General features: G+C 34.7%; 1 protein-coding gene and 1 pseudogene across 5 annotated transcripts in view; both read right to left on the bottom strand.

Annotated features, from left to right (window-relative positions):
• Positions 1 to 25,045, bottom strand: part of CYB5R4 (cytochrome b5 reductase 4) — a 74,626-nt gene that overhangs the window by 38,854 nt on the left and 10,727 nt on the right. For 3 of the 5 annotated variants that reach the window (XR_005650680.1, XM_039852857.1, XM_039852855.1), the window contains exons 3-5: positions 13,217 to 13,317; positions 9,668 to 9,749; positions 223 to 252 (exon numbers count right to left, since the gene is read on the bottom strand). Coding sequence is in view for 3 of the 5 variants with exons in the window: in XM_039852857.1 (XP_039708791.1) it covers positions 223 to 252; positions 9,668 to 9,749; positions 13,217 to 13,317 (213 nt within the window). In the remaining 2 variants the exon portion in view is untranslated. The remainder of the gene's footprint in view (positions 1 to 222; positions 253 to 9,667; positions 9,750 to 13,216; positions 13,318 to 25,045) is intronic. The other 2 variants (XR_005650681.1, XM_039852856.1) reach the window with 1 other exon arrangement.
• Positions 4,683 to 4,801, bottom strand: LOC120595105 (uncharacterized; annotated as a pseudogene).

Genomic DNA, 25,045 nt, shown 5'->3' on the forward strand with positions numbered 1-25,045 from the left:
GCATATGAAAACATGTTCAGGGATGTCACAGAAGGGACTACTATTAAGAATAATGGCTGTAAAATGGGATCTATAAAGTTCTGTCCAATCCTCTAAGTTTGAGCAAGTAAAGACATCTTTCATATAAAAAATATCTAAATATTCCAAGTAATTCTGTGAAGCAATATTATAATCATGTGAGAATGATTCACTGATTTTTTACTATAAATTTACATGACTTACCATTTAAGACTTTCTTTTCCTCATGATAGTCTGTGCAGTAATTTAGAAAAAAAGTCACATAAGAATATTACAGTGTCAAAGAGAATATCAGTTAATATTATTGATTTAAAGATATCGGCCCTTCTTTCTTGAAGGACTTTCTTCCAAGGCCTAAAGAGAGAAACAGGCTAATAGGGAGATGGCCCATATTTCTAATAAGTAATTTTCATGGCTGAAGATTGCCAGGCCATCTCTCTGGTACTTATCTACCATTTCACAGGGCTTTTTTCTATTTCTTTGGACTTTTTTTTTTCTAATGTCTTGGTTAATTTCTCTAGAAAGCATATAAAACTCCACATTTTGTCCAGGTTATCATATTTTAAATTAGTCAAAATTAACCAGAATTTATTAATTACATTATATAAATAAAATACACATATTAACAACCCAAAGCAAACTACCTTATTATCTAGTTTAGTACTTAAAATCATTGTTACTCCAAATTTAAATAGCAAAAATGATGAAAATATGTTAAAATTTCCACAATGTAATGCAATTATTAGTGTTACAACCTGAAAAAAATTAACAGGTATTTTCTTTCAGGATGGCAGTCAACTCACATATCTATATTATATCTTGATCACGAGTGCTATATAATTGAAATAAAACCCTCAGCAAGCTGTCAGTTAAAAAAAAAAAATGAATGACAAGCTAACACAAAATATCCAAGTAGTAGACTAAAAACTTGTTAATGCGACATCGCCTTGTTTTATAAAAAAAAGAAACTTAAATCAAAGCTTTCAAAATTTTTTGTGTTCTGATTTTCAGTCAACCAGCGATCTCATAATTACCTCCATTTCACTCACCTGTCATAAAATAATCATGATTAAGGAGGCCAAATGACCATTCTTTTTGTTTATTTTCCCCATTTTACCAACATAACTTCATAGCTAAGAAATCTTAACAACATATAGTGAATTATCATTTGGTCCCCTCATTTACAACTGACGATCAGAGGTCAAGGACGTGACTGAAATCAACAGCTCTTGAGCAGCAAAGCCAAGATTAGACACCATCCCTCTGAAATTTGGCACCACATTTCTTACTATGCCATTGCTAGAGTGAATACTTTCTGAAAAGACAAAAGACCTAAATACCATCTAATTATACCTCGAAATGAGCTTTGTTTATCAAATGCCAGATACAGATCTAGTCACTATAATTTGCAAGGGATCACTGATGTCTTTGGTCACTTATTCTCATCTAGTTTCATCTGTCTTTGCTACTGCAGTTGTGATTATTTGTTTTATGTCAGAACAAACAGCAAATTCACAATAACATATGTAAATTAAATCTATTTTCAGGGTACCACATACCTGGCAGTTTGATGAATCTCATTTATCATGTACAGCAATTTGTTTTTATCTAAAAGCTCACAGATTTTGAAAAATTGCCCCAAGTAATTAGTTTCTAGGGAAAAAAAATATATGTACTTCCTGATCGATTTGAATCTTCCAGAACTTTCTGGATCCTCCTAAATTAGTAATTTTTTCCCCCTGAGTCTTTTTTTAATACCAGAAGTACTAGTAGGAAGAGAACTTCTACTTAAACAATCTAAATTACCTTTAAAAACTCTGCTAGTCTACTTATGTAACTCTTCAAAAACTGAGTCACAGAAATAGACAATTTTTTGCTATTAAGCATATCTACATTTGAATCATTTTAGTCACATGAGATACTTTTCTTTCTGAAAATTTATCTTTTCTCATAATGCTGTTTGAACTGCATTATTTTGATTAGAACCTCTGCTTTCTAGGGAGGTAAGTGTTATTTAGAAGGCTAGTACTGTGATTTATCAGCATTCTTCTCTTTTTTGGTAACAGGGCTGGGTGATGATTTTTATTTGTGACTTCCAATCTAGTTTACCTCTGCTGAGTGGAGCCACCAGGGGATTCCTAGGATAAAGAAAGAAAAATCCTGTTTACCAGTGACTTCATTCTTTTAAGAAATATCTGCTAATCATCATCTTAATAGGGATACTGACATAGTAAGAAATTCTTTGAATAGAAAGTTAGGAAAATATGAATATATATTGTTTGCTTATACATGCTTAGACATAATATGAAAGATTCACAATAAAAGTAGTAATGTGGTTACCTTTGTGTGTGTGTGTGGGAGGAGACAGAGGTATGACAAGGGTGCTTCTCATTCTTGAATCATGTGAGTGCATTGCTTGCTCAAAAAAATTAAACTAAATTAAAAATAAATGTCAATGTTCTTTTTAATATGAGGTGATAAATGCTGTGAAAGATGTATGTAGACAGTGGTATGGAAGCACAGAAGGTGGGCATCTGTACTTACAAGGAATTTGAAAGGACTCCACTGAGGAAGTAATATTTTAGGTACATTTTGAAAATACATAGGCATTTATCAAGAAAGCCCTGAATAAAACATTTTAGGAAGACAAGTGCTGAGCAATTTATATTTGAATGTTTTACATTCAAATGTATGTAACTACATACCTCATCTTCCTTTCTCATTCCAAAAGGTTGATATCATGAAACCATCAGATATGAGTTCAGTCTTCTTACCAGAGATCTTAGTCACAAAGTCCAAAATATACTGTTCTATGTTCCCTTTACTGCTTAGCCTTGCCAGAAGACTCTTTGTCTCTCTACAATATGTTTAGTAACAACTTTTCTCTGAAATTCTTCCATATCTCTAAATGGAATGCCTCATAACATCACCTAGGCCTAATTCTTGATTTTGTTTGAAAAGTTATATACTCATTTCTCGCATCTTATAAAATTTAATAATTTCTATTATTTCTAAACTATCTTTACCTTTTACTTTCCTCTGTTCATTTTTTTAATCATCTTCTAAGTCACCTTTAAATGTTACACATCTCTCAAACTTCAAGGCCCAGAATTATTCCTTATCCTCAGAGCAGTTTACCAGAATTAAAATAAAGATTTAACAGTTCAAATTCATACTATGAAAAATTTCAGGAATAAAAAGTTTTAAAAGTACCAAAGTACTTATTCCTGGACAGTTTTCTTCCCTATTACTCTTTTAGCTAATCACAGCATAAACTATAGTTTGAGAAGTTTATATTTTCTTCCTAAGTAGGCTATACTTGTATATTTTTTATTCATTTCTCCAATTTATCAGTTATTTCCCATTTTTGTTCTACCCTCTGAGGGATTAACCATTTCTTATTGGGTATCGCCTGCACATAAATACATACATGTTCAAAAATCATCTTTCTCTGAAAACAAAGCAAACACTAACCTAAACTAACACTGGTCAGTCATACACAAAATGTAAGTCATACTTCCTGTTCAGCTTTGTATCTGCCCCTTGACCAGGGACTTCTCATCCCTCATTTTTAATGACCTCTCCCTTCTACCTTTCCAGCAGGAATCACTCAGACAATATATTCTATAGCAGCAAAAGCACATTAAGGCAGCCTGACTGAGATAGCAAATTTGCTCACTCAGTAAAGTCCACTTCATCATGACACTCTGCCCCTTTCTCTCTGCTAGTAACTGCCTTGCTTCTCCTCTACCAGTTAGCCTCTGAGCTTGTGTTTTACCCATTCACTTGAGTCCTGAACTGTCCCCATTTTATCAATGAGGACACTGATGCTCCTAGAAGAGAGAACTTTGACTCCAGAAGCTGAACTTCCAGCTGGCAGCTAGAATAGTTGCCTTGTCTACATACCAGCTCCACATCCATGTGTCATTAATGCCATCATTTTTAAGAATAAAAAACTAATTCATATACAAGGGTTTCTCTACTTGAACACTATTAAAGTTTGGGGCTGGATAACTCGTTGTGGGACTCTATCACTGTAGGGGACTTAGCAGCATCCCTGACCTCTCCTCTACCCATCAGAAGGCCAGGAGCATTGAGCTTATTCCTGGCAACCAAAATGTCTCCAGATATTGCCAAATATATTCTGTGAAAAAAATCAACCCTAGTTAAAAAGTACTCGCATATGCCAAAGGAAAGTAAATTATGCAGAAGTGGATAGCTTTGATGAGGTGATTCTCTGACTTACAAAGGAAAGCACAATCATTTCTTTAAGTGGTGAACTTCTCCAATTAAATAATGATAGCCTTTAGTAAGTTATCCATGTCTACAAACCTCAGTATTCTCACTTTTAAGTTGAGGGTGATAGAACAGCTCTAAATACCTCTTCCACTCCTAGATATTCTATCGATTTATATGGTTCTACACGATTTATAGTCATTAACTACTTGAGAGAGTGGGCGTGAAAACTAAAAATATAAAAGTATTAGAAACCGTAATAAAGCAATGAAAAATTAAGAAGAAACATTCCTGAGACTGTACTATGATGCTGGAAAATAGAACATTTAAAAAATGTTTTGGTTTTTTTTAGGCGAGGCAACCCTTGGTTGACCTCACAAATTGCAAGGACCTTGTCAGTTTATAATCCCTTATTTTTTAATTTTTTATGCCTACAGCACCTGGCCTTCCTAGGTGGTTTCCCATCCAAGTACTAACCAGGCCCAACTCTGCTTAGCTTCCAAGATCATACAGGATCGGGCTTGTTCAGGGAAGCATGGCCATAGACTTATATTTAATTTTTTAAAGTACATTTATGATCTAGAATAGCACTGTCCAAAAGAAATATAATGTAAGCCACAAGTATTTCTAATTTTCTAAAATTACATTAGCAAAGTAAAAAGAAACAGGTAAAATTAATTTCAATAATATATCTTTACTTAACACAATATACCCAGAATATTATCATTTCAATATGCAATCAATATTAAAATTATATGATATTTTATTCTTTTTTCATACCAAGTCTAAGCTACTGGTTATCGTAATGGCAGAAAAGAACTAGAATAAGGGCAAAGAGTAAGAACATTTTTCATCTTTGCCAGAGAATGAAGTGTTCCATGTAAATAAATTATCAGCAACTAATACTTACCTTTCCGAAGTTTTTCCTTTTATTCATTATTGATATCTTTCTAAAGCACGATACAAATCATTCTTTTTAAACAAAGGAATATAAAAATCATACCGACTCGTTACATAAGGATCCACTGGTATTATGTTTTATAGTCTATCTGTTAGCTTTTCTGTTTTCATCCTAGATACCCTGGCACACTAGAAACCACCAGATAAATTAAAAACTATCCTCCTAAAACTGCCCAACTGTAGGCTGCCTACAAAATGCCAATTCCGGATCCCCATGCATTGGAATCTGGCAGTTCACCCACCTAAAAGATGGTGTGACGGATCCAGTATTAAAAGAAATTCATCTATAAAATTCCTCTTCAGTAGATCCACTGTCTCTGCCCAGCCCCTGCAAATCTTCACATCAGCAAATCTTTTTCCACCTACTATTCCCACTTCATCTGTTTTTATCCTCCGTTCCCATTTCACCTAGAAATTCTAATTATAGATTAAACACATACCCTGGTTTGCCAGAGTCACAGTTCACTCCATTATCCCAGCATAATTACTAATAGAACCTTCTTTCATTCTCAAAACTGCCCCAGTTTGGACAATTACGTGGTTGCCCCATCTAACAGTCTCCATCCATAAGTCTCAGGCCAACAGAGTTCAATGATCAATCCTGCTTGCAGATGAAAGGCATAGCAGTACTATTAAAACAACTCTTCACCTTACCTGTGGGCATTCCTTATTTCTGACACATTAAATCTCTTTTTTTGGTTACTCTGTCCCTTTTATATGGTATATTCATTCCGGCTAGCCTGGAGTTCAGACTGTATCCTGCTAGATTTTAAGTCTCTACACTTACAAAAACCCAATTAATTTGCTTGCAATCAAGGCTTTTCTGACTTATAAAATTCTTGCTTTTGCTTCCTAAAACCTTGCAATTTATCTCATATCACTACCTGCTGGCCTCACCCTAGCAAAACACGTTTAAACCAAACAAGCTTTATAGTGAAACAGATTCACAATCCCACTCTCACATGTTCTGTAGATAATAATGATACTTTATTTTTCACAGAAACAGGACCATCTGTTGTGGTAAAACACATCACAACATGCTGCTTTATAAGTAGCCTCAGTACTGTAGGAGTAGAGGGGTAAAGGGAGCCTCAGTAGCAACAACCACTTCTGCTACTTCCGCCATCGGTTGCTTCTTATATACTAGGTAGTTAGCAAACATTACTTTATTTAATCCTCACAATAATATTAGAATGTTTCGGTCTTAAACTCCATTTTACCGCTAAGAAAAAACACTCAAGTCTGTTAACTGATACAGAACACAACAGCTTATGAGTGGAAGAGATGAAATTTGAAGCCAAGTCAGCCTCTATGAAATTGTGCTCTTTTCACTGTGCTGCCTCAGTAATCAGGGCTAGAGAGAGTGTTAAAAAGAAAACTTTAAATTTATGAACACATAGTATCTCAAAAACCATATCTCGTTCTGGGTAAAAAAATGTGTTTGTACGCTCATGAACCAGGTGGTGAAGAGGAAACGAAATATGCATTACAGTTTAGTTCTTTATCATTATGATTTAGTTAGAAATCCTTGGTTTTCTCAACCTTCCTGATTTTGGTTTCATATGTTTTGGGGTTTCATTGTTGCTGTTTTCTAGTCCTAATTACCTTCATTTCATCTGTTATTGAATGATTTTAGATTTTTTTCTCTCAGCACTTTCAAGATACTGTTCTATTATTTTCTGGGTTCTATTATTGTAATGGTAAATTAGCTGTATTGCTAGTAAATTACACAAGTAAATTAACTGTCAATTTACTAATCACTTGTTTGTTAGTAAATCTATCTCTCTGGCTGCTTTTCATTCATATCTTCTCATTGTCTTTGGTGTGCTGCATTTTTACTACAATGTCTGTGTGGATTTTTTTTTTAATTTATCTTGCTTAAGGTTTGCCGAACTTACTGGATTTGAGTATTTGTGATTTATCAATTCTGGAAAATTCTCAGCAATTATCCCTTCGGATGTTATCTCTTCCTCATCCTCATCACTGATTCTTTCTGGAAATGATTACAAGTGTTAAGTCTAATTACTCTATCCTCTATGTCTCTTACATATTTTTCTATCTTTTTGTTTCTCTGTGCCACATTCTGCATAATTTCTGCTGCTCACTCCTGCAGTTCAATGAACTCTTCTATTATGTCTAAACTGTTTGATAATTACTGCTATGTATCTTTTAATTTCATCAGATTTTTCACTTCTAGAAGTTCTATTTGTTTTGACTCAATTCTACATAATTATTTTTAGCAGTCTCATTTTTTTACTCATTACCATTAATTATTTTCCTAAACATTTCAAACAAAATTACTTTTATTCTGTATATAAATAAAGAAGTCTAAGGGGTAAAAATCTTGCTGTTGTTTCTGCTGACTTGTTTCCTCACGTGTTGTCTAATTTTTTATTGTGCACTAATAATTTTCTGATATGTACATGTGGGAATTTTGAGGGTTTAGGTTAAAACCATTAAAATTTTGTATATATATCTGTCAAGTGGCCTGGGAAACCAGTAAGGAGAGACTATTTTATTTCTTGGTTTAAGGTTTTTGATACAACATAGGTGGTATATATTGAAATTCCCAACTCTCACATGGGCAGGACTGTGGTTACAAATTCTTAAAGGAAATTTCTCTTTCCTCTCTTCTATCACCTCATAAACAAAGTCAAGGCAATATATCCTAACATTCCCTTTGTTGGACTGATTTCTTTCTAAGCTTTTCCATTTCACTGATCATATAGCCCTTCAAGAGTCAAAACCACAAACAGGGATTCCAGTTCCAACTCCCTGCCTTTACAGACCCAAGATCTGGTCTTCTAGCCTCTGTGTGACCATTAAAATTCCTGTGTGGCTCTAATTCCTGAGTATCTAGATAAGTGCTAGAAACAGAGGAAACAGAGGCTTCAGAGCTAGCTTACCACACCGGATTGCTGCTTCTAACTACTCTTTTTTGGATATCTGAGGATTTCCTTGTGAATTAATCTGTTCATTTTAAATGATGTTCATTGTTGTTGTTGTTGTTTCTGTGAAGCATTTTGAGGATTATCTGCCTTTTGCTTCCAGGAAAGAAGGAAAAAAAACCAGAAAAGTCCTTTTATTAATTTCATATTCCTATGGAACAGAAGCCTAAGGAGTCTAGCATACTTTCTGGTTACCCTGAATGGTATTACATAAGAACAAATGACCTTTAGTACCAGATATATAATGTTCAGAATGAGGTAAAATCAGTTATCTAGGATTTTTAGTTAATATCGTATCTCCTGCTGGCAGTGCATCAGTGAATTTAGGAGCCAATTAATAGAAGAAAGGGACTGGTTTACAAAAGTAAACTGTTGGGAAGAATTTCCAGACATGAAAGTTCAAACTAGTTTGCTTTTGTTATATATAAGTATTGCTTATTTATTTTGTAGCAATAGGAAGAAAAAAAATAATCCTTTTTGAGCATTTATTACTGTCACTATTCAAGGAACTTTACTCATGTCAATTAATTCTTGACCCTATGAACCATTGTACAGATTAAAAAACTGAGGCTCAGAGACAGAAACTGGCCCAAAGATTACACAGGTCATGGAGCTAGGGTTCAAATCTAGGTATGTCTGTGCTATTTACATACAGCTGATGGAGGTCTCTGGCAACAAGGCCTTGAATTACAAAACTCATTACACTAAATAAACAGTAGAAGACTCAGGTCGAGTAAGCCAATTTTTATTCATAATTTAGGTGTCAAAGTTAAGAGCTACTAAAAAAGAAAAAGAAAAAGACTACCTTTCTTCCAAAGCAAAGAATTAAGCAAAGTATTTGTGCTACTTCTATTGCAAGTCTAAAATTTTCAAAGGGTGCTGTTCTGAAAGAAACCTAGGAGGTAAAGAGATGATCTTCAATACCATACAGATTGTAGAGCCACGGGTTAGAAGGTAAGGGCAAGAAATGCAAGAAATGGGTTGTATTTTATACATAGTTTACAATCAGAACATATGTTTTCCATGGTAATGAAGTAAGGAATGAAAAGATTCAAGGCAAAAGGGAGGGAGATAAAGCTAGGAGGAAAAATTTCACTGTGTAACTTTTTATATTTTCTCATTTTTGAGTCATGTGAATGTATTACGTATTCAAAAAATTAAATTATAAAATACTAATCTAAAAGTCAACTCTTACCAAGTGCTCTAGCTAATCTGTCTATATAACAGCAAAAGACAAATGAAAACTAAGCAAAGAGTAAATAAAGTTCTTTCTCTTCTATAATGCTTGTTCCTTACATTATGAATGTTTTCTCAAAACACGTCAAAAATTTAAAGTAATGTCATTGTTTCATTCTAAAGAAGAGCTAGAATAAAACCGCAGTCCATGCAGCCAGTGAAAATGAGAACAATACAACGATTTCTTTAAATCTATTTGTGGAAATCCAAGTTAAAAAAAGTACACGTGTGTCAGACATCAGTGCCAGTTTTGCACTGGCACCACTTACCTTTAGGAACAGCAGATTTAACTGCCATTCTGCCAACCAGGCATTCTTTCAGCATAGATTCATAATTGACCCAACGATGAACCTGGTATGAGATATAAATGACAGAAAAGCAACATGACTAACTTCATGAGATGCTCTAATTTTATTCTGAGCAGAACTAAACATTTTTACACTGCTCTGAAAAATAAAGAAGCAGATCTAATTGGCCAACAAGAGAGTGACAGAAAGGCAGCATACATTAGGATTATTTGGAACAACGTTCTCAAAGTGTTGTTTATCGATCTCTGGAGGTTCCTGACACCCTTCAGATATCTCTGAGGTCTCAATTAGTTTCAAAATATACTAAAATTTATTTGCCTATTTCATTGTGTTGACATTTGCACTGATGTTGAAAAAGTAATGGTGGGTAAAACTGCTTGCATCTTAGCACAAATTAAAGCAGTTGTTTCAATCATTATTTTCTTCACCAGGCGGAGGGTGAAGATCTGGTTTCATTTAATAATATCCTTCATGAAGCAAATAATATTAATTTTCTTAAATCTCAACCCTTGAGTACAGGTCTGTTTTATATTCTGTGTGACAAAATGGGAAGTTCTCAAAACACTTCCGCAATTGTTTGATTTGCAAATGGAACTGAGCTTTTTTTTTTGAAAAGTCATTTATGTTTAAAAGAAAAAATGACCATAAAAAAGCTGGTTATTCAGACTTGAATATTTGATAGACATTTTCTTGAAAAGAAGCAAGGTGAGACCGTCACTTCAAGAAAAATAACTGAGGGTATTTGTTGCCAGACTTATTGGTGGGAATTAAATTTAAACCACCTTTCTGAAAGGCACTTTTTAAATATACATTAAAAATCTTAAAATAGGCAGCTCTTTTACTCAGCAATTCAGAAATTTACCTGAGAAAATATTTGTATATACACAAAGATACAGGTACCAAGATACTCTTCACAGCACTATTTATATTAGCAAAATATTGAAAACAACCTAAACGTCCAACTGCAAAAGACCAGTACAGGAAAACCGTAATATGTTATTCAATAAAATACTATATAATCACTAAAATAATCAAGGTGAATAATTCTGATGTCAGAATTTTATGTTCCTGAGTAAATATACACTAAAATAGAAAATACACAAAAATTATATATGTAATTATAAATGGACACTCATTTATTAATAAATACTGAAATTTCATTTACCAAATATTTATGAAGCATCCGATAATGTATAAAGCATTATCTCTGGGGCTATGAGGTTAGGTAGAATTTTAACAGATAGATGAAGGAGAAAATCCTTCAAGGAGTTTTTGTCAGTGATGGAACTGGTGATTTGCTCGATGCATTTCAGTTTGCTCAAAGCAAGATGTATGTTGGGAACATTTACCTTGATAAAGTCTTTTTAGGGCCTCAAATAATGACTTTAAATTTATTCCACTGTCAATGATGAGCTGAGTGTTGTAGAGCAAGGTGCTAAGATGACTGACTGTCTTTAAGAATACAGTCATCCTCTATTATCCACAGGGGTTAAGTTCTAAGAACCCCCTGTGGATGCCTGAAATTATGGAGTACAGAACTCTAATAAAGTTAAATTTATAAATTGGGCACAATAAGAGATTAACAATAATAACTAATAATAGAAAAATTATGAAAATATACTATAATAAAAGTTACGTGAATATGGTCTCTCAAAATATCTTATTGAACCATACTTACTTTTTCACTTAGATGAAGCACCTTACAGCTTGTTTTTTTGGCATATCTGAATTGCCAGCATCATTACTCTTGTGCTTTGGAGTCATTATTAAGTAAAATAAGGGTTACTTTAACACAAGCACTATGAAACCATAACAGCAAATCTGACAACTCAGACAACTAGTAAATAACAAATAGGCATGGAACATATACAACATGGATACGCTGGATGATTCAAGTCCTTGGCTGGACACAGTAGGACAGTGCAAGATTTCATCATGCTACTCAGATGTGCAATTTAAAACTTATAAATGGTTTATTTCTGGAATTTTCCATTTAGTATTTTTGGACCATGACTGACCACCAGAAACTGAAAGCGAAACAGCAAATAATGGGGGACTATTGCACTAGTCTAGCTGTCATGTTATCTAAGTTGGGACTGAAAGTAAAAATATTAGGACAGTATTAAAATAGAATGGGAGGAGATGGTGATGACTTGATCTAAGGCAGTGACAAGAGAGAAAAGGGTGTAATGTTTAAAGACAGCATCATAGGATTTCCCCAGTGATTGGATATGGGGCACAATCAGAGAAGGCAAAGATTACTCAAGTAGTTTCAAGTCCCCATTACCAGAAATAGGAAACAGTTGGGAGGGGAGGGGGAAGAAAGCTGATATTATTTGAGGGTACACCGAGTTGGAGTGCTACCTGGTTATCAAATTGTCCAATAGGCATTTGGAAATAAAAGGTCAGGAGTGGAATCAAAACTAGAGACAGAAATCTGACAATAAAGAGATTACTTAATATTCTTTGTACAACTCAAATACTAGGCATGAATAAATTCTTAAATATTTAAAGATGCAGGAAACTTCACCAGTTTCTAGAATATTAAGTTGTTTGCTTCCATAGTAAGTTAAAGTCATAAATAAACGTCATGGGTATAATGAAAAGGGGAATGTGACAATCTGGAATTAAAGTATTATTTAAACTAATAAAGAACTTAAGAATATAGCAGTTCTTGTGACTTCCCTGTGACAAGCTTACTTAAATAAGGTCCATATAACCTCACGTCACTTAGGAATATAAACGGAACTAGATTCTATTGGAAATCATTCTTGTGGAAAAGTACATTCTGCATCAGAAGTTATGGGACAGATATAAAAGCATGGCAAACAAGTTTTCAGGCAAGTGTTCCCAAATTTTTCTATTTGGCTTCCATTTCTAGACAATAATAAATACCAAAATAAATGGGAATTTGCCTTAAGTCAGCAGTAAGAATCTCCCAAAGAGAATGCTATTATGACCAATGGGCAAACACGACTTTTCTCCAACTCAGGAAGAACATTAACAGCAAATGGGGTTCTGCACACCAAATCTCTGCCAGAACTCTAGGAAAAATAAGGTTTCTATTCATTAATCAACTCACTTTCTATATGGCATGAAGATTCAGTACATCAAGACAGGCTGATTATATAAAAATCTCAAAATGAGAAATGACTAAGAGCAAAGAAGCTAAGTGCCTTGTTTTTCCCTCTAATCACTACTGCCTCCCATAAGTCAATTATCATCATTATCAAAATTGATCAAAATTGAGCAAACAATTGCCAGCAGAGACAGAAAGCATTTAAGAGCAGACTCTTAGACACGGATTTGAAACCATCTCTAACATTTTAGTAAAATAATTCAAAGGCAAATTAAATGAACAGTTACTACCTATGAGCATATTCCCACACTTAAAAATTCAAGCCAATATATCTGAAATTTATGCAACTATTTTTTTCCCAACAATTGTCACACTGCTACATTTAAGAGTGCTCTTCCATTGTAATACTATGATTATTTTTAGCACCTTACCTGATCAAAAAGGTCAGTACCATCTGATCCTGCTGCTCTCATTAGTTCATCTTCTCCACCAGGATGATACTCCATATATGGGCTGACATTATAAACAAACCCTATATCAAAGCAAGGAAAAATAAGATCCTATATAAATTTCTTAAAAATTGTACAAACTGGAAATGTAAGTTCCAATCAATCTTTCTAAATACATCCTATTTATTATGTTGAAGTATTAAGAAAATAAAGGGTCTGAGATTTCACCATACTTGCAAGCTAACAAATTAGCCTACCAGTTTCAGGGGTCCTGAAGAAAACACAAGACTCCTACGTCAGAGACAAAGGAGAATTTACTACTCACATCAGTAGCAGCAGCTAGAGTATCAGCATGTGCACCAGTTCCCTGAATCCCAATTCCCACAGAGCTATGTGAAGTGGGCCAGATAATACCTGTAAACTCAATATGCTGCACTAACAGGAGATCTCGAAACCCTGAGCTTAGGAAACTCAAATCTTTTATAATTGGCAGTGAGTACGCCTGCCCTTTGTTCTGAAGGGAGACATTATCTTTATTATACTTACCAGTAAGAAACCTTGTCTTCCACTCTAAAGGGAGACATTAGCTTTACCATACAAGGTTATTCACTATACAAATACCCATCAAAAGATTGCCCAGAGCAAAGATAGTGCCTCTGCTCACAAGATATGCAGGTATGGGAAGACCTATAGAGAACTGCCTCCCAAACCAAAGAAATAATGAAACACTATATGTAATTTTTTTAAGTTCCCCCTCCCTCTCTCTTTCTCTTATTTCCATTCCATCATCCTCTACTGCCCTGCTAGAAGAATCCAATGAAAAAGAATTGAGCTGTTACCCATATGTCTGATTATTTCAGCAACAGTTGAGCAATGGTTGACTAGGTCACTTAGGTATACTCTGTGAAAGCAAGCATAAGTCTTCCCTGCAGTTGCCCAACGAACAAAGATTATTGTTTAGATCTTAATTCTTTTATCTTCCCCAAATATTCATTCTATCTGTTCACATATTTAACTACAGTTTTATCCTTTAAGAAAAAGGAATAGGGAACAATAGAGAACAGCTCGATGAATAGCCGTCCCAAGGAAGTGAGTTGCTTTTTAATCTTTTACTTGAAAACTAGATAATAGACAAATCCAGTCCTAAAGACACCTCAAGAATGAATAAAAACAACTGCTTTTCTTAGGTTCAGGACTATTCCCCCTTTATATGATGACTTCAATGAATTTAAATAACCACAGATAACTTAAAATTTTCATCCTATATAATAATCTTGGAAAGAAAAAATTGGATTTCAGACCAAAGAAAGGCACTGCAGTTTTTCCACTAATTTAAAAAAAAGCAACCAGTCAGGATCTCTTTATAAAATTGCTCAAAGCAATTCTGGCAACAAAAAGAAGTAAATTCACAAAATACTCTTTCAGCAGTCTTCAAAATAAGTCTGAAAAAAAAAAAAGACTGGTAGAATTCTCTCCTTTCTCCTTCCTATATACTTTTACCCATCAAATTTAGAAAGAATTTACCTATTTTTTAATGCTCCAAAACCTGCAGATCACAAATGTCAGAGATAATGACTACTATCAAAATTATTCCCAGTAGACTTTTTAAAACAGAAAACCCTCTTCCAAACAAAAGAATTCCAAACTTTCTCTGCAACTAAACCTTGAATAGAGTTCTAGAGTATCTCAAGAACATGAAATCTATAACACATGGTCAGCTAGCCTTCTGTGATGGAATTTCATGTGTTTCAGCAACCAGCAGGAAGTTAAACAGGTAGCTTTAACAGCTATCGATGATCAGCATACAAAGCCTGAAATGTCCCACAAGTGTAATCTGCTTTCTCCCAATCTTTTATACTGACTCGACTAGTAATTTCTTTTCCTTTCTGATAGAATGGGATCATTCTGGACCTAAAGAACTTCTCATCCTCTTCAAATGGACAAAACTAGGTATGCCTATAAAATCCCTTACTATAAGGAATTAAGACTGTTAGTGTCTCGGCCCAAGAAATGTTAGCTCCAGCCACACCTGGCAGTTAGTGATTTGCTGATTATGAGACTTAAACCCAACCACCCAATGCAACTGGTCTGCTTCTTCGGGTCCAGAGGCTCTTTCTTCCCTTTCTTTCTCCCTTGTATTGCCTTCCTTCTTTTTTCCTTTTCAAAAGCATTTCCTATCAACTAAAACTTGGACCTCTGAATGTAGCAGAAGAAAAATACAAAGAACCTAACTTTATGCTTTTCCTTCATTCTTTACTGTATTCTATTTGTATTATACATGGATTCTACACAGAAATCTCTCATGTGCAAGCTTTTTGCTTCCTATGAGTTCTTACTATCTGGTTTTTTTGAAACTAATTTTGCAACTCTAAATTTTACAAGGACACAAGTTACTTGTTCCTATGCTCTCATGGCTCAGGTATGGAAGATCTGCACAACCAACAGTACTTATTTATTTATATATAATGGACCCACAGACACAATCTCAATTTGATGCTAGGTAATTAATAAATTCTGCAAAGCCTAAGTCCTAATAATGATTTTAAGAACAAAAACAGGCAGAAACAGACCCATGAAACATCAATCATAAATGATGCTTTTAGATCATTTACATGTGTGATCTTCAGTGACAGCGAGAGATTTACAGAGTGAATCTGTCTGTCTGTCTGTCTGTCCGTCCGTCCATCCGTCCATCATCCATCCATCATCTTTCTATCTTGTCTTTTATGTTCATCATTTATTTTGTTTTATATTTTATGTTTTAAACTCTGTCCATGAGTAGGTACTAGAAAAGAATTGACTGAATGTTAAGAAAAGCAACTTAATTTCATAATACATACATACAGAAAATTATAATGTTGTACACTCTTACCTTATATAACATTATTTGTCAAATATATCTCAATGAAACTGTGGAAAAATAGTGGGGAAAAAAAGGAGGAGGAGGAGAAGGGCAGCAGCAATTTATCAAAATGAAAATACAACAGTTCTATTAGAAATATACTCTGTTTAAATACAGCATTTTTAAATGCCTTAGCAATATTCAGGGGTGCATTTTATAGCTAATTCATCCTAGCAGTGCTGCAGTGCACTTGAAAGCACACATTCAGAACAACAGCTACACTGAGTTCTCTGGGCAATGTACTAGTAGTACCTGTTCTAATATTTTCACACAAAATTATTACTTTCGTGTTATATGTCTGGAATTCTGAGCTGTCAAATAAGTTCTTAGAATAACAATTACTTATTTTAAAATTACCACTTAATGCTTTGTATTGTCAGAAACTAATACTGCCAATTCAATCACAGAATGATAAAAGTCTTAAAAGATTGGGAGAACTCTAAAGGCAATTTTAGTCTGATCTATTTAATACAGGATTCACTACTACAGAATCTACAGACAGATCATCATCCAGCATCTGCTTGAACAGTACCAGTGCCTAGGAGCTCACTGCTTGTTTAAAAGCTTAGTTCAAGGATCAATATTACTTTCATACTTGAAAATTAACGTTGCCCTTTTACACAGAAAGAATTCATCTCTATCTTGGCAAATACTGCCTCTAGTTTTTCACATGTGATTTTTATATTTGTTGTAATTTAAATCCCAACTGCTTCTGATAAAGACTACAAGCATCTTACAATAAAATATTTGTGTGTAAAATTTTTTTAAAAAAACCTATACCAAAACATGTAAAAGAAAAGAAAGTATACAAGTTGCCTACCGTAGCTAACAATATTACTGTGACTGAGCATTACATATAGTCTGAACTTCCAGCAGCAAAGGCTAAAAGAGACATAGTAACAGTGGTCTCATTAGCAGATCTTAAAACATATTAAAAAGAAATAGAAGAAAAAGAGACTCAGTTCTTTAAAAAAAAGAAACTCCCTTCAAGTTTTTGTTATGGATATTGCAAAATTATGAGTCTCTGCATAGGGACCATAACCGATATTACAATTTAACAATATGCAGAAACATTCTTCAGGCAGCATTCCTCCCAAGCCCTAGGTATCCACTACTGTACTTTCTGCCTCTTTAGACTTGCATATTTGGAGCATTTCATATAAATGGAATGCTACAATATGTGGTCTTTTGAGTCTTCCTTCTTTCACTTAGTATAATATTTGCAAGGTTCATCCATGTCAGTGTATGTATCAGTACTTCATTCCTTTTTATGGCTGAATAATATTCCATGTATGGATATGCCACATTTTGTTTATTCAACAGTTCATGGACATTTAGGTTGTTTCTACTTTTGGCTATTATAAATAATGCTGCTATGAAAATTCATGTACACGATTTTGTGTGGACATATATTTTTATTTCTTCTGAGTACATACCTAGGAATGGTTTCGCTAGGTTATACAGCAATCTGTGTTTAACTTTTTGTGAAACTGTCAGACTGTTTTCCACTCTCAACAGTAATATGTGAAGGTTCTAGTTTCAGAAAGCTCTTTTTCAGTCACTACTCCAGCTTCTCATTCAGAGGAAACACTTTTTTCCACCAATAGAACCTAAACTACACCACATACCTCAGATAACAAGTCAGAATTGGATGGCAGCATGCTCCAACTTATTCCTGACCCCCAGCTAAATATGAGACAGTACAATTTAAGACTTAAGTGACATTTTGTACCATTAATATTTCCTAGATGAGGTTCCTACAATTTTTCTGGTTAGGTAACCATACATGGGAACCCAAACAGCCTACCAACAAGGAGTAAACTGTATGTACATTGTTCAGGCCACACACCCACTAATAATTCTTCATTTTTTCTTTGTCTTGTTTTGTAAGTCAGAGAGACTCAAAGTATGGTCCAGGACTCCTGAGGGAGTTCAAGACTCTGCGTGAGTGATCCAAGACCAAAATTGTTTCATAGTAATACTAAGATGCTATCTGCCTTTTTAAAAATCTCATTCTTTTGTGAGCATATAAGTTAAATGCAGAATATAACATGAGAATATGGTTGCTGAACATATATTAAGAATATCTGCCAAAATGTAAAACCATGCCACTTTCTGGCCTATTTTTTGTTTTGAAAATGTTATTTTTCGTAAAAATATGTATTATGTATCAATAGACAGAAACTTCACAAACAAAAGCTCTTTGGGGCCCTCAACAATTTTTAAGAGTAGAGATCTTAAAACCAAAAAGTCTGACAACTACTGCTAGAAGGAAAAGTAGTATTTTTGTAATTCAATTTTAAAATAAATTGTTTTAAAATTTAAACACAGATATAACTCCAAAGCCCCACATTTCATTTATTCAACAAAAATTTATTTAATGCCAATTATGTATGTGCCAAGTATTATGGCACTATACTGCAGTATTCCTATTTATTTCATTAATCACCACTGTTTATTTTGTTGGCACTACAATAAAGAAAGGAAAGCAGTATGTTCACAAAATAATGACATATTTCACTGTATTCAAATGCAAAGATCCAGTTTTGCAAGTACTGTGACTACTTTGCCATCTTGTGTTCAGTAAAGAAATTGCACACTATGTTCATTATTTTATGTCTACTGATGTTTACCTAGTTCTTCAAATAACTGCTGATAGGTTAAAATATGCAACAATGATTGTAGATTTTAATTATATCTTTCACTTCTATTAATGTTTACTTCATATATTTCAAAACTTTATCAGGTATAAACAATGTTCCTAATGAATTAACCCTTTTGACATTATGAAATATCTTTATCTCTAGTAAGATTCTTTGTCTTTGGTAATATTTTTTATCTGATATTAATATATTTCAACTTTACTATACTTTCTATTTAGATAGTATAGTTTTTTCCTATACATTTACTTTTAAACTATGTCTTTATATTTAAAGTGTGTCTCTTATAGATATCATGCAGATAAAGTCTTGATACACACAACCTCTTTCAATTAGAATGATGGTCCATTTACACTTAAATACTGATGTGGCTGAATTTAGAGCCATCTTTTAATTAGTCTCCAGGCCAGGCTTGCGTTTTCCTCCCCAGCCCCCACCCCACAAATTTTCTATTTGTGTTTCTGTTCCTCTATTTCCCTGACTTCTTTTGGCTTAAAAAAATTTTTTTTCAGAATTTCATTTCATTTTATCTACTGGCTTTTAGAGCTTCTAACTGCAGCAAACAACTTCAATTTACAAAAGAGCTACAAAAATCTACTCTCGAGTGCCTCTATTTGCACAGGAAAATTAAAACAGAATGTGATAAAGGCCTCTAAAGCACTTCAGAAGGTTAACTGGGCATAATCATCAAAGATCATCTTATGTGACATTATTAGTATTATGAAAAACAGTCCTGACATTTAACTAAAAGGAAATTGACCAGTAAAAGCATTAAAAATTAACCAACATTCTGAGCAATCAGTTACACTGAATATTTTGAAAAAAATTCACAAACTCCTCCTAAGGAGAATAATGACCAAACATCATTAGCAGTAGCCACATTTACCATTTTTAAACTGCATTTAGAAGTTATATAAAAACTAATCGAGATATCCTCTCCCTAAAAGATCAGTTTTCCTGCCTTCCTCTATCTCTTTCCTATTCCAGGAGATCATTTCCCTCTGTCTGCCTGTGCCTTAGGTCAACCAGTTATAGCTAACAGCATTTAACTCTCTTGCTATTAGTTACTTGGGAAAAAAGCCAAATATGTTTTTATATGCTTTGAGTTATTTCCTGTTTTCCAAAGTCAGCTTCAAAGGTTAAGATGTATTGATGAACTTAAGAGGTAGAAAGCTACAGGAAATATTGCTTCTACCCTTAATAAAAAGTCAGATAATCCATAAAAATTATGTTTTTGAGCCCATCAGTAAGGTGAGGTCTTAAGGCAATCAATAATCTAAATTCCAAAGGGTGACAAGCCCCTCTGAGTAGACAGGACACATGAATTATTTCACATTTGCCAGAGCATGGAAAAAAGAAACATTACTATAAAACAAGTGAACTTTTAACAAACTCTTTAAAGCCAAGTGTGCACTACTGCCAATTTAGAACCCTGAGAGCCTCAGACACAGGGGATTCTGCACCCACTCACCAATTCTTTCTTCAAAGTTTTTACCTAAGGAGATGCTCATGAGAAACAGAGTGAGCAGGGCACAGGCCCACTGGTGGTACAGATGTGAATACCTGCTCCAATATTTGAAGGTAGAGCAGGAGTACCAACAAAAGTCCATCTACAGTTTTGGCCTGCATGAATACAAGGTGGTTATCAGCTACTGCTGGCGTAGGAACAAGAAATTCACCCAGACTGAACCCTGACATGTGGCACAGGATGTCTGCTGCTTGAAAAGGAAATTAAAGACTCTCACTCTAGAGTCTGCACTAATTTCAGTGGCTGCTGGAAAGGGTAGAAAACACACCTCTTTTACTCTGTACTGACACTAGGCAAATATAAGCTAAGCACTGGAAAAGGGATAGAAAGCCCACTCATGCCAGGTTCTGTGCTGATAACAAAACAGAGCTCTTCCAGCACTGGAAGAGGGGCAGGAAATTGCTCATATCCTACACCCTCAGCCCAGTCCTCCTCTTCCTCCTTTACTGATAGAAGACAAAGCTGTAATGGGGTGGGGGGGTGGGGGGACAGGAGAATAAGGCAATAAAGCTGCCTGCATTCTAGCATTCTACACAATATTCTCTGCCTCCTACACTGAGTAGGAGGCAGAGAATATTGTCACCAGGGAAGTGACAGGAAGTGACTGAGAAAGCTCAGCCCCTAAGGCTCAGGCGCACAGGACTTGCCAAAGACAAGAGGCTGAAATATGAAAACTGCAAAACCCCTTCTGCCCCTACCCACAAGTCTTGCACCAAGTAACATGCAAGAACAGTCTGCCACTGGGAGAGGAGCAAGAGCATGAAGAGAGACCCCATACAAGTATGTAGGGCAAGTTGTCAGCTAAGAGTGGAACAGGAATAATGAGAAAAATCCTTTAGCACTTCAGGACCCACACTAAAAACAAGGTAGCAGTAACTCATCTGTGGTACACTGATGGTGTCAATAGCAACAACAAACACCAAATCCAGATCAACAACGAACTAACTAACATAACCTAATTGTCTGCCAGAAAAAGTATACATCTTAATGAGTTCAGGTACTAGTGTTCATCTACATGTAATGTGTGACATTCAATCAAAAGTTATAAGACATATATTTCAAAAAGATATGTCAGGACAGAAAAAGAGCGATACAACCAGACTTAGAGATGATGCATATGTTGGAATTATCAGACAGGGATGTTAAAATAACTATAATTAATATCTTAAAAGGCCTGGTAGGAAATGTGGATGACACTTCACAGGTAAGAAATTTCAGGAGAAATAAAATCCATAGTAAAAGGAGTCTGAGAAATGCTAAAAATGAAAAACATTATATCAGAATGAAGAATTATTTTGATGGGCTTATCAGCAGACTGGACACAAGAGATGAGAAAATTTGTAAAGCTGAAGGAAAGCCAAAAAAAATTATCAAACTGAAACACAAAGAGAAAAAACGAGTGAAAAAGTTGAAAGGTGCAAGTGAGAGCTGTGTAACAGAGTCTAATGTATATGCAACTGAAATCACAGAAGAAGAAAATAGAAAAAAGTATAAGAAATAGTTGAGATAATGGCCAGAAACTTTCCAACATTTAACTTATAAAACTCCGAGCCAAAAAAATAAAGGAAAACTACATCATAGTTAAACTGCTGAAAACCAAGGATAAAAGCTCAAAGGCAGTCAGAAAAGAAACCTTACATACTACAAAAAAAGTTAAGAATGAGAGCAGAGTTCTCATCTATGCAAACTAGAAAACTGAATGACATTTTTAAAGCACTTAGAAAAAGAATCTGTCAACCTAGATTTTATACCTGACAATATATTTTTAAAATGAAGGCAAGAAAGATGTTTTCAGGCAAACGGAAGCTAAGAGAACTTAATACCAACAGAGCTGCACTTACAAGAAATGTTAAAGTTCTTCAGGAGAAATTTTAGTCAACACAAAGAAATAACAAGCACTGAAAATGGCAAAAATGTGGATAAATATAAAAGATGAATTTTTTAACTTTAATCTCTTTAAAAGGTAAGTGACTGCCTAAAGCAGCGGTCCCCAATCTTTCTGGCACCAGGGACTAGTGCTCCTATGAGAATCTAATGCCTAATGATCTGAGGTGGAGATGAGGCGGTGAGGTTATTAGCACTGGGGAGCAGCTGCAAATACAGATGAAGCTTTGCTGGCTCACCCACCGCTCACCTCCTGCTATGTGGTCCGGGTCCTAATCAGCCCTGGACTGGTGGTACTGGTCTGTAGGACCTTTAGCCTAAAGCAAAAATAACAATTGTGGGGTTTACAGCATACGTAGATGTAAATGAGTAATGATAATAGCACAAGGCAAAGGAGAAACAGAAGTATAAGGTTCTTATACTACATGTGAAATGGTATAATATTATTTGAAGATAGACTGTGATAAGTTAAAAATGTATATCATAAACTTAGAACGACTATTAAAATGAAGACAGAGGTATAAAGAATATGTTAATAGTGTAGATAAAATGGATTAATTAAAATATAATGATGATTATGTCAACAATGATTGAATCCAGGCAGATAAAGGGTTTATAGACTTCGCTGCATCACTCTTGCAACTTCTTTGTAAGTCTGAAGCTTTTTTCAAAATAAAAAGTTTAGTTTAAAGTATTTAATGACAAAAATGGCCCTTAAATCAATATTTACCCAATCCTCACAGTATACAAACTCTACGAAAGGAAATATGAAGCTGTACAAAGGAACAAGAACATATGATCCCTTTAGGCTATGGCTCACAATCTAAAATGAGGCTCAAAAATGAAAAATCGACCATTAATGTATATTATAAAATTGTCCAGAAATAACAAAGTTTCTGACTAAGGAACTGGTATACTCCCTAACTCCAGGAGCCAATCATCTGGAAACAGCAAAATAAAAGTCCCTCAACTGGTTACTATTTTGTGAAATCATTAAAATATCTCTACTATAATGTGATTTTAAAGTCCTATACATGATTCAAAGAACATTTCTTGACCACTAGCCATGAGTCATGCCCTGTGCTGTATGCTAGGGGTAGGAAGAAAAGCATTATATTAATATCCTGAAATTCAATTTAAATAGGAAAACAGAAATATAAAAAGTAGCTAAAAAATGTTATAGATGTTCTAATAGAGGTCCTACACAAGGTCCGGAGGAAGAAAGCAAAGTCGGGTCTTTAAAGATGAGGAGACTAAAAAGAAGAAGCTATTGGAAGAAAGGAAAGAACTGAGGACAATGTAGGAGAAGCAAACTGCCCAACATCATAGAGGGACCAGACTTAGAAAAGAGAGTATTTTGGAGTATGTCTTTCTGATACAAGAGAATGAGAAGAAAAAATACAGATATCACTAACTTTATGTTCCTTATATGCACAGTGTGTATGTGTGTTTTCTTCTTCCCTCAACCCCTTCTCTCATATACTCATATCACCCAGCCTTTGCACACGCTTTTTCCTGGAGCCTGGAATATTGTTCCCATTTCTCTTTGCCTAGTTAACTCCCACTCATCCTTCACATCTCAGCTCAACCTTCTGCAGTCTTCACTTGGCACAGCATACCTCTCCACAATATCCATCAGACTTGATTAACACGGTATGGTCCCCTCCAGATTGTAAATTACATAAGAGCAGGAGCCATCTTGTTTTATATTTCCACATTAACCTGGTACAGTACATGACACATATTAGACTCTCAAGAAATACTGAGTAAATAAATAAACCAAGGTAGAAAAAAAAGTTAAAATCTATCTTTTCTGTTTTCTATGAATGACAACTACATACAAAGTCACACAAAAAAGCAAAAGCTATGTTTCATTAAATTACTAAAAACAAAAACTGTCTCAGAAAGATCCTGTGTGATTGTTAATTAACAATGTTAATTAGCCCAAGAGAAGAGCTGCAAGTAATAGGCACCCCATGATAATTTCTTAATGAACAAATTTACGTATGGCACTCAAAGTTACACATAGATGCTAAGCCAGAATTATACGTAGAATTGAATATGGTAAAACAGAAGCCATGTAGTTTAATAGTTTAAGCATAAAAGCTTACAACCAGGCTGCGTTGGTTAAAACAGTAGCTCTATTTTCATTTGCTATGTCTTTAGCAAGTCACTTTACTCTCTGTGGTAAGCATTGTTTTCTGTACCAGCATCCACTCCCCTTTGGGTAACAGCATCACTTTTTCTTCAAAGAGCCATGCCCTCCCCAACTCTCAGTTATGTGTGCTTCAGTTTGGCCCTAAAGAGGCTACAAGATGAAGCTTGTGACCTAGGTTTAAGTGTTTAAGTACACTATTTCCTCCTAAATAGATTTACCGTCACAGCAATGTGAACAAGATCAAAACTGTGCCAATCACAGCCAATTCCAAGACTTTTATTTTAGCTATTATTTGGTAAAGAGAATATAAACTGAAAATAACGAGGGGGAGAGTTGCTGTGATCATCATGCTGCTGTAGTTAGTCCTAAAGTGGAGCAATCCCAGAAGGGAAACTAAAAATGTGAAAGCAGGTCCTGAGGATACTATCTGAGCCCTTATACCAAACCTCACCTCAAATCAGCTTTACCTGTTAATTTTTAGTCAACTTTTGTTTTATACTTAAACCAGGTTAGACTGGAGTTTCTGCACATGAGTCCCCACTGATGTATTACCTCAGCTTCAGTTTCCTCTTTTGGAAAATAAGGATTCTCTAAGCTTCAGTACCCTCATCTCTGAAGTAGAATACCCACCTCATAGGTTTGTTGTGAAAATTAAACACTTAGCACATGTCTGACATAT

This window comes from Pteropus medius, unplaced genomic scaffold, assembly GCF_902729225.1.
Source record: "Pteropus medius unplaced genomic scaffold, Ma_sr-lr_union100, whole genome shotgun sequence".
Taxonomy (NCBI): Eukaryota; Metazoa; Chordata; class Mammalia; order Chiroptera; family Pteropodidae; genus Pteropus; species Pteropus medius.